At 46.7% G+C, this 10,407-nt stretch overlaps 1 protein-coding gene across 1 annotated transcript in view; it reads left to right on the forward strand.

Moving 5' to 3' along the window:
* abca5 (ATP-binding cassette, sub-family A (ABC1), member 5) overlaps positions 1–10,407 on the forward strand; it is a 22,299-nt gene that overhangs the window by 729 nt on the left and 11,163 nt on the right. Inside the window, exons 2-12 of the mRNA XM_037691712.1 lie at positions 1,563–1,755; positions 1,830–2,003; positions 2,096–2,193; positions 2,282–2,508; positions 2,584–2,725; positions 2,938–3,126; positions 5,765–5,912; positions 5,993–6,170; positions 6,838–6,896; positions 7,002–7,288; positions 9,017–9,136. Coding sequence (XP_037547640.1) covers positions 1,563–1,755; positions 1,830–2,003; positions 2,096–2,193; positions 2,282–2,508; positions 2,584–2,725; positions 2,938–3,126; positions 5,765–5,912; positions 5,993–6,170; positions 6,838–6,896; positions 7,002–7,288; positions 9,017–9,136 — 1,815 coding nt within the window. The remainder of the gene's footprint in view (positions 1–1,562; positions 1,756–1,829; positions 2,004–2,095; positions 2,194–2,281; positions 2,509–2,583; positions 2,726–2,937; positions 3,127–5,764; positions 5,913–5,992; positions 6,171–6,837; positions 6,897–7,001; positions 7,289–9,016; positions 9,137–10,407) is intronic.

Below are 10,407 nucleotides of genomic sequence, written 5' to 3' on the forward strand. Positions count from 1 at the left end.
CGTACGCAGCAGCAGGTTCTCCTCCTGCTCCGTACGCAGCAGCAGGTCCTCCTCCTCCTGCTCCGTACGCAGCAGCAGGTTCTCCTCCTCCTGCTCCGTACGCAGCAGCAGGTTCTCCTCCTCCTGCTCCGTACGCAGCAGCAGGTTCTCCTCCTCCTGCTCCGTACGCAGCAGCAGGTTCTCCTCCTCCTGCTCCGTACGCAGCAGCAGGTCCTCCTCCTCCTGCTCCGTACGCAGCAGCAGGTTCTCCTGCTCCGTACGCAGCAGCAGGTTCTCCTCCTCCTCTTCCTTCTGCTCCGTCATCAGGAAACGTGAAGGCGAAGGATCATGGCTGGATCATGACCCGACGTGTTTCTGTCCTTGCTTCTCTGCTGAACATCTAACCAAAGATCTCTCATAACTTCAGGCTCAGTCACTCAAACTTTTAGCGCTCCGTCTCTCCTCATGTGGAGGACTCTCTTGAACATTTCTAAACTTGTTAAAAACAGATTTTATATTTGACTTGGCCCTGTAGCGACTGATTTAACTGAACGTCGTCCAGTTGGCAGCTGCTCAATCAGCCGAGGGATAAGTGAACGTTGAGGTTTTTGTCGTGGTCCTACCTTCGTGGTCCTCCTGCACACGCTGTTCGTTTGTTACGTACTCGTCAGTTTAAATTCAGTTCGGGTCCCTCCTTCATGTCTTTACGCTGCGCTGTTTCCTTTTTTTAGTTGTTTGGTTTATTTTTTGTGTTTGTTGGATTTTATTTTATTTATCTTGCACAAACATTAGAAAACCCTGATAAATAGTTCTTTGCACACTTTAGATGGTAAAGTGTGTCACTGGGTAGAACGTCGTTGGTTTATAAACGGTGGAGCATGGATTAACTGTAAAGTGAAGAAAGGAGCCGGCTGTAAAAAGTTAGTTATATTCTGTGCACATAAAGTCCACTAACCTAACATTCCCTGAAGGAATGCATATCACCCGCCGCCTCGCAACAAACAGAGGTCTGTTAGCCCTCGGAGTGTATGTTGATATGACTCTCCGCTACTACCACATCAGTAAAACTGAGTCGTGCTTATTTTGTGTTTTCCAAGGTTTATTAGCTGTGGCAGCCATCTTGAATATCCAAAGATTACATTCTGAGAGTTTCAATGAAACTTGTGGTTCATGAGATATTTTGCTAACAGACACATGCTCGCTCGCTGCGCTTGGTCGTCCAGCTTTGGTTCAAACGTTTCTCTGGATGCGTGTACTTCCTGTCCTGCTCTGAAACGGTCTGCCGTTCCTCTCCGTGGTCTTCGTTCGTTCGCTGCTGACTTGTTTCACACTGTGACTGACGTTGTGTAACTTTAATAAACGTTAACGTCAAATTAATTTCTATAACCTAAAAACTCAAACTGACCTGTCCAGGAGCAATCCGTCCAACTAAAGTAAGACTTTTTAAAAAGGGAATCTTTTGGAGAAACCTGCGAGCGGTTGTGCTTTAGTGGTGAATAATCCCAGATTTAGACTTGAAGGAGTCGAAGCTGGATCCTGAATCCACCCAGCACCTTGAAATGTGACCAGATTTACTCCTCCAGGAGCTGATCCTCCCTCTGCTGCTCCTGGCTCTCCTGATCCTCATCAGCACCTTGAATCCCCACGTTTATTATGGGGGCATCAGCACGGTGGAGCTGGACAGCGACGTCCACCTCCAGAACATCAAGGGTCTGGGCTACACCCCCATCACAAACGTCACCACTCACATCATGGAGGAGGTGGCCCGGGAGATCAGTAAGTCTGAGGCTCACGGTGCCCCTCTGTGTGTGAGGAGGACCGGAGGAGCTGAACCCTTTGGGTCTTTGCAGACATGCTGGACCATCTGGACATGTTTTCCAGCGAGGAGGAGCTGGAGAACGCCAGCCTGTACGAGCCCTCCAGCTACGTGGGCGTGGTGTTCATGGACGGCTCTGCCACGTCGTACAAACTGCGCTTTCCCTACAACAAGCTGCCCCTGCCCAGCGATTACACCGAGTCCATCGGTAAAAACTCACCTGTTCTCAGATGTTTCACAATAAAAGCCTCAGTGTTACAGACTCAACATTCTGACTGATGTTCTCTTGCTCTCCTCCAGCCAGCTGTTACAGCAGCTTGGTGAACTGCAGAGCTGCCAACTACTGGTTATCTGGCTTCACCCGCCTCCAGTCTCTGATCGACGTAGCCATCATCCAGGTGAGACGCACCTGTAAGCTGTAGCACCTTGGCCTTCTTCTTTATGAGTGAAGTTCTCAGATGTTTGCTGGTCCATGTTGGTGAGCAGATGCAGACCAGACGCTTGGTGTGGAGCGAGCTGAACCTGAATGTGGTGATGATGGGCCAGCCGGGCTCCGTGGAGGTGCACAAGTTCCCCCATGCGCTCATCTCCATCTACCTGGTCCTGGCGTTCACGCCCTTTGTCACCTTTCTCATCGTCAACGTGGCAGCCGAGAAGGAGCACCGTCTCAAAGACACCATGACCATGATGGGGCTCTACGACACGGCCTTCTGGTGAGGAACATGGTTCTGACGTGAAAGAGTCCTGGTCTGGACCGGACATCCATGAGTTCACGTGTTGTCCTGCAGGTTGTCCTGGGGGCTTCTGTACGCCGCTCTGGTGACCGCCATGTCCTTCCTGATGGCCATCATCGCCACGCTCACAGCTCTGTTCCCCAACAGTGACTTCTTCGTCATCTTTGTCCTCATCTTCCTCTACGGGATCTCATCTGTGAGTAGATCTTACAACTCCCTTAAAGTCTTAAACCAGATCAGACCTGCTGTGATTTCTAGAACTAACGAGATGTTTTTAACTCAGCGGTTAAGAATTTAATTTAAAAATGTCCCAAATGAGTAAAATATAAAGAATGAACCCCTCCATTTTTTAATCTGTTACTTTAGGACTTATAAAGCTCATCTGTTTGTCGTCCCTCTCATCCTCAGATCTTTTTCTCCTTCATGTTGACCCCGCTGTTTAAGAAGCCCAAGTTTGCGAGCACCGTGGGCTCCATGCTCACGGTTGTGTTCGGCTGCATGTCGCTCTTCACCGTGCTGATGAAGGACTTCCCACAGCCGCTGGTCTGGCTCCTCTGCCTGCTCTCCCCCAGCGCCTTCTCCATCGGGATCGCACAGGTCGCCAAAATACCCCACGACACCAAAATACCCCACATGACACCAAAATACCCCACGTCACCAAAATACCCCACGTCACCAAAATACCCCACATGACACCAAAATACCCCACGACACCAAAATACCCCACATGACACCAAATACCCCACATGACACCAAAATACCCCACATGACACCAAAATACCCCACATGACACCAAAATACCCCACATGACACCAAAATACCCCACATGACACCAAAATACCCCACATGACACCAAAATACCCCACATGACACCAAAACACCCCTCATGACACCAAAATACCCCACATGACACCAAAACACCCTTCATGACACCAAAACACCCTTCATGACTAGGGCTGGGTACCTTTCAAAATAATTCTGTGTCGGTACCTTCACTTTGGTGTCGGTTCCTGGACGGTTCTTTTTTCTGTACCAATTTTATAATTACTATTAATTGTAACATGAAGAAAATGACGTTACACATTACAGTACAAATTGTGAGTTTTATTTTTTAACTTTGGTATTTCTGTTCCAAGCAGTTTTCTTACATATAAATAAACAAATAGTTTCCAGTTCAAAGACCAGTTTCAAACCAGTGACGCGTCAGTGTCTAATGCTCGCTGCTACACACTGAGGATTTTTTCACCGAGGTGTACCACAAACCCACCCACACAGACCAGTATTTGCAGTTTGACTCCCATCACCCTTTGGAGCACAAGTTAGGAGTCATCAGGACTCTGTACCACAGAGCAGACAGCATCCCCACTAGCTCAGGAGCCAGGCAGAAGGAGAAATCCCACACAAGACAGGCTCTAGAGCAATGTGGATATCCTAACTGGGCCTTCCTGAAAGCAGAGAAGAAACCCAAACAGGACTCCAGTCAGCCAACAGGTGAAAAGGAGGAACCCAGACCCAGACCAGTGGTCATTCCATATGTTGAGGGAGTATCAGAGAAACTGAGACGTTTATTTTCTAAACATAACGTCCCAGTGGCTTTTAAACCCCAAAATACATTAAAGACTGGTTCATCCCAAAGATCCAGTCCCTCGGCACAAACAGAGCAATGTTGTGTATGTTGTTCAGTGTCAGGAGGGTGATCAGTCTTACATCGGGGAAACTAAACAGCCACTGGCCAAAAGGATGGCCCAGCACATCTTTTTTTTTGTTTTGTTTTGTTTTCTTGTTTTTTGAATGTCCAGAGGACCAGATTGAACTTTTTTGGATTTTTCTACCTGGATTATTGAGCATGCATCAGGATATTTTCACTGAACAGTTTTTATTCAGAAACATCAACATGTCTGTTTTCTCTGGACACAAACCAGCTGCTCCTGGCTGACGGTGTCTCCAGCAGTAGAACATGTTCACTCTGAGGGTGTGGATGATGATTGTTGCACACACAGATACCTGGTTGTCAGTTTGACATATTGTCCCTCACATTCCACCAGCAGGTCACTGGATTCACTGAGGTTAGAGTTGATACAGACTTCTGCACCTCTGTGTCTCTGCCTGAATCTTCTCTGTGGTTCTCTGTGGTTTAGGGCTCTGATCATCTCCCTAATTGACATGAGAACAAAACATCAACAACATGGTTGTGTTATTATTGATCAAAAACCATTATCTAGGCTGAGAGATACTGGTTTAACTGGTCAACAGAATCCTTTACAGTTTACTTACCTCCACCATGCAGCCTCCACTATAGAAAGAGGCAGAAAACTTTAACAACAAAGTTTGTGACTGTCCTGTGGCCCCCACCTCACTTTTCTTTTGTCTGTCCTCCTCACATCAGGGTCAGAACCTCCTGTGAGGAGAACATTAACATCAGGTGAACTGTTTAACCAGCTGAGCACATTTTTACAAGCTTCATCTGTTACTGTCAATCTTTAGTTAGTTTTTTATTTTAGCTAACTACATAGATACCCATAATATAAAGCTCCACACTAATATCTTAAAGTTAGCATTACATGGATCCTAGTTTAACTCACCGTGATGCACGTGTTAAGCTGCAGTAACGTTAACAAACTTAAACTCACCAGCTGAAACACAGACACAGAGCCGTCCTCGGATGAAGCAGAGTCCGGTCGTGCAGATGTTGCATGGAGCCGTTCAGGCTCCAACACCCTCAGACTGACTTAAATGTTGAGAGGAGGAGGCTGCGCTCCTCTCTCCCTCATGAATATTTAGAAAAAATGCAAAGAAAATGACTTCATAGAAGAAAGGACAAATCCAGTCAAGTGTTCAGAGCAGCTGAGCTTTAGTTTATTAACAGACTCGTGTTCTGATGCTCTGACCTGAGATCTGCTTTAGTAAGACTTTTATAAACGGATACAAAGACACTATCTGACTCATCTTAACTTTCTTTAGACTTTTAGTCAAATCTATTTCTTTTCTTGTTTTGTTTTTGTTTGGTGGCAGCACAGAAATAATTAAAACAATTCTCATGAAATCTGTTCATTTTATACAAAAGGTTCTGCTTGGGATGCTCTTTAAAAATGACCACTTCTGTCTGCGTGTCTGTCACTTTCCATGTTCTTAGTAATAAACCTACAAGCTCGGCCTCGTAAAAAGAGTTTGAGTTTGAGTTGTATTTGTTGTAAGTGCTGTTCACGACGTTCATAGTGAGTTTTTTCTACTTCAGGTGGTTTACCTGGAGGCCCAGGGAGACGGTGCTGTGTTCTCCTCTTTGACCAACGGTCCTCATCCTCTGTACGTCCCTCTGCTCATGCTGTTCCTGGACTGCGTTCTCTACCTTCTGCTGGCTATCTACCTGGACCAGGTGCTCCCAGGTGAGTTAGGAACACTAACGGTAGTTTTCCGGATATATCGTTTGTTCCAGAATCAATGTAACATGTGGTCTGACATGTAGGGGACTTTGGACTGAGGAGGTCCCTGGTCTACTTCCTGAAGCCGTCCTATTGGTCCAAACACAGGAAGCGTTACGTGGAAGTGAGCTCAGCTTATGATGCTGAAGTGAACGGCGGTCCTGGTGGAGAAGAATATGTCGAACCCGTTTCCCCCGAGTTCAGAGGGAGAGAAGCCATCCGGTAAACCCTAAAGTGGTTCAGGGTGAACGTTTGATTCTTTGAAGTGCGTTGTTTGTCGTCTCTGTAGAATGAACAACTTCATCAGCTGCCTGTCACAAGAGGCTCTTTATTTTCATGACGCATCGTTATAAATAGAATTTAAAATAATAAACATTGATAATGGCCTATCACAATAAAAGTAACTTTGTTTTCATCAGGTCTTACATTTCGTCTGGTAAATAATAACGACACGTCCACCTCTGGAAAAGTAGCAGTTTTGTCAGTCTGCCTCTGGAGCTTACAGATGTTTTAACACAACGCCAGGGTGGAAAGACACAATTACCTCAGAGAAGCAACAATTTCTGCCTTTCCTGGAGGTCTTTTGTAGTTTCAGTCCTTGAGCCTGAGCATCTTTAGAGGACTGTTTCTAACTCTGACCTCAGACAGAAAACGAGGATGAACCAGAGCTTATGACAGATAACTGAGCAGGTTCTTCAGGCTCTGACAGACCTTCAGATTGTCTGGAAATCTTTTCTTCACCATCACTTCAGCAGATTACAGGAACATTTGGCTGCTTAGCAGCAAAACGGTAAAGAAGTGAGGGCTGGATGAGGAGTTTGTTTTCTAGAAGTTCTCTGTAGAGACTGAACCAAAGGCTTTGTAAGTTTTGACTTTTTCTCTCTGGCAGCATCAGCAACATCCGGAAAGTCTACAAGGACAAGGACAACATGGTGGAAGCTCTGAGGGGTCAGAACTTTATTTATCATACAGGACTTCTTCTCATCCTTTGTTTTGACGCAGCAGCTCGCCCCTGACTGGTTTTCACGACCCCGTCCATCCGTTTCTTCTCAGGCCTGACCTTCGACATCTACGAGGGTCAGATCACGGCGCTGCTGGGACACAGCGGCGCTGGAAAGTCCACTCTCATGAACATTCTGTGTGGCATCTGTCCACCCACCAGCGGCTCGGCCACCATCTACGGCTCTCCTGTGGCCGAGATCGCAGAGGGGTCTGAGATGAAGCAGCTGGTGGGGATCTGCCCTCAGTTCAACATCATCTTCGATGTTCTCACCGTGGAGGAGCACCTGAGGATCTTTGCAGCCATCAAAGGGATCTCACACGCAGACATTGATGCTGAGGTAGAATATATAGCATACACATACTAATGTCATCCGTCCGTCCGTTTGTTTGTTTGTTTCGGGGGGTCACTGTTCACCATGTCCAGCCATCACTGTACGAGAGGTGGGGGACACCTGGACAGGTCTCCAGTCCATCACAGGGACACACGAGACAAACGACCATTCTCTCTCTCGCCTAGAGACAATTAGAGTTACCATCAGCCTAACATGCATGTTTTTGGTCTGTGGGAGGAAACCGGAGTACCTGGAGGAAACCCACACATGCACGGAGAGAACATGCAAACTCCACCCAGAAAGACCTTGGACCGGGATTTGAACCGGCAACCTGCTCACTGAGAGGCAGCAGCTCTACCAGCTGATCCATCGTGTTGCCCACTAATGTGATCAATAATGTTAATATTTTAAGATGTAGAGTTCTTTTGAAGAACATAATGTTTCCATGTTGAACTGACTGAGGTGGGATTTGAACCTAGGTTGTCTGGTTGTCGGGCAAGGACTCACTCCTCTCATCCATTACTTAATGAGAAGCATGAGGCCTGAGCGCCTGTGTCTAACCTGGATGATTAGTTCACTTTGCTTTTTCACAATCACTTTTATTGTCTTTTCACAGAAGCACAACGAAATTTCACTTCATTCAGCTCGTCCAAAGAAACGCAAAGAACCGAAGGTTCACAGGACAAAGAGCAGAAAGGGGAAGGAGCGTTCGCCTTCCCCGAGAGCCAGAATAAAAACAAATGATTCAGAAGCACGACGGTGGAGGCCCAAACTAAAGAGCTCTGCTCAGATTGTGCTAACCACGATTGAACCAACCTAAAACATTAAATCCAACAACGTTCAGTCGGGTCCTCTGGACCGTTTCTTTGTGCTGGAACGTTTCATCTCATCCAAGAGACTTCTTCAGTCCGAGGAGCCACAACAAACTCGGTCTTTAAGTATCACACATTGTGGGCCAACCAGTTTGATGGTGATAAGCTGGTTGGTTTGTGGAGTCCGCGCTCTCCCCCGTCGACTCCTCTGAGGCAGCCATGGCCCACTATGTGAGCGTGCTACTTATGGGACTGAGTTTGTTGTGGCTCCTCGGACTGATGAAGTCTTCTGGATGAAAGACGAAACGTTTCAACACAAAGAAACTGTCCAGAGGACCCGAGTGAACTTTGTTGATTTTTTTACCTGGATCGTTGAGCAGGAACTTTGATGTGTTCAGTATAAATCTTCTAAAAACAGAGTTTTACATTCATTGTGTAGAAACGACGGACAAGGTCATCGTGTTGTTCATGTTAGGTTCATCTACCACATCAAGTCTTACATTAAACATGTCAATCACAGCATCCGAGTTTTTAATTTTCTTATAAAAACAATAAATGATGAGCCACAAGTTTCTGACAGTGGAAGCACCGTGCATGATTTACACACAGCCACAGATGTTTACAGCTGCAGATTACAGCCCGTCAGTCCAGGCCTTCATTAATCTCTTTTCCTACAAATGGAGGCACAGTTTGAAAAAATATATATTTTAATCTTACACCTGTTTTTGTCTTATTTAGAGTCTGGAGCAAACTTAAATCCACGACTGTAGGAAAAAAGAGACCATGTCAAAAATCAACTTGGAAAGTTAAGAGTCCAGAAAGTCTAGACAAAGAGTCAAAATGTGGAGCTGAGGTGTAACAAAGTGGATCTTCTCATAAAGCAACATTCTGCTCTTCAGAGTGACTCCTGTTTCCCTAACAGGTCTCCAAGGTTCTGAAGGATCTGGACCTGGAGAAGATCATGACGGCTCAGGCCAAGAACCTGAGCGGAGGCCAGAAGAGGAAACTGTCTGTGGGCATCGCCATCCTCGGAGACCCAAAGGTGCCTCGATGTTTCCTGCCTCATCAGGAGCCGATTTCATTTCTCTGAAACTGCCTCTGAAGAACCTTAAAATGTTCATGTTGTCTCTTATTGTACATCACTGCCTTTAGCCCCACAGTCCTCAACATTTTTCTGAAGCAATGATGACTGTGTTGAGGTGGGCGTGCATCAAGGATCAGCTCTGAGCCCCTTCTAGTTTGCTCTGGTGATGGACCGACTAACAGATTAGGTCAGGCAGGAATCCCTGTGGACTATGATGTTTGCAGATGGCATCATGATCTGTGGTGAGAACAGGGAGCAGGTGGAAGAGAACTTGGAGAGGTGGAGGTATGCACTTGAAAGAAGAGGAATGAAAGTCAGCCGTAGTAAGACAGAGTCCATGTGTGTGAATGAGAGGGAGGAGGTGGAAGAGTGAGGCTACAAGGAGCAGAGGTCACAAAGGTGCAGGACTTCAAGGACTTGGGGTCCACTGTCCAGGAACATGGGGAGTGTGGTGAAGAGGTGAAGAAGAGAGTCCAGGCAGGATGGAGTGATGGAGAAAAGTTTCAGGAGTGGTTTGTGACAAAAGGGTGTCAGCAAAGGTCAAAGGAAAAGTTTACAAGACAGTGGTGAGACCAGCTATGTTGTCTGGTCTGGAGACAGAGACATGGACAAAAAGACAGGAGACAGAACTGGGAGGGGCAGAAATGAAGATATTGAAGTTCTCCTTAGGAGAGACAAGGATGGAGAAGATCAGGAATGAGATCATCAGAGGTACAGCACAGGTTGAACAACTGGGAGATAAAGTTAGAGAGGACACACTGAGATGGTTTGGACATGTCCAGAGGAGGGACAGTGGTTTGGACATGTCCAGAGGAGGGACAGTGGTTTGGACATGTCCAGAGAAGAGACAGTGGTTTGGACATGTCCAGAGAAGGGACAGTGGTTTGGACATGTCCAGAGAAGGGACAGTGGTTTGGACATGTCCAGAGAAGGGACAGTGGTATGGACATGTCCAGAGGAGGGACAGTGGTGTGGACATGTCCAGAGGAGGGACATTGGTTTGGACATGTCCAGAGGAGGGACAGTGGTGTGGACATGTCCAGAGGAGGGACAATAGTGTGGACATGTCCAGAGGAGAGATAGTGGTTTGTGGTTTGGACATGTCAAAAGGAGAGACAGTGGTTTGGACATGTCAAAAGGAGAGACAGTGATTTGGACATGTCAAAAGGAGGGACAGTGGTGTGGACATGTCAAAAGGAGAGACAGTGGTTTGGACATGTCAAAAGGAG

Source organism: Nematolebias whitei, chromosome 17 (assembly GCF_014905685.2).
Source record: "Nematolebias whitei isolate Nwh7 chromosome 17, NemWhi1, whole genome shotgun sequence".
NCBI lineage: Eukaryota > Metazoa > Chordata > Actinopteri > Cyprinodontiformes > Rivulidae > Nematolebias > Nematolebias whitei.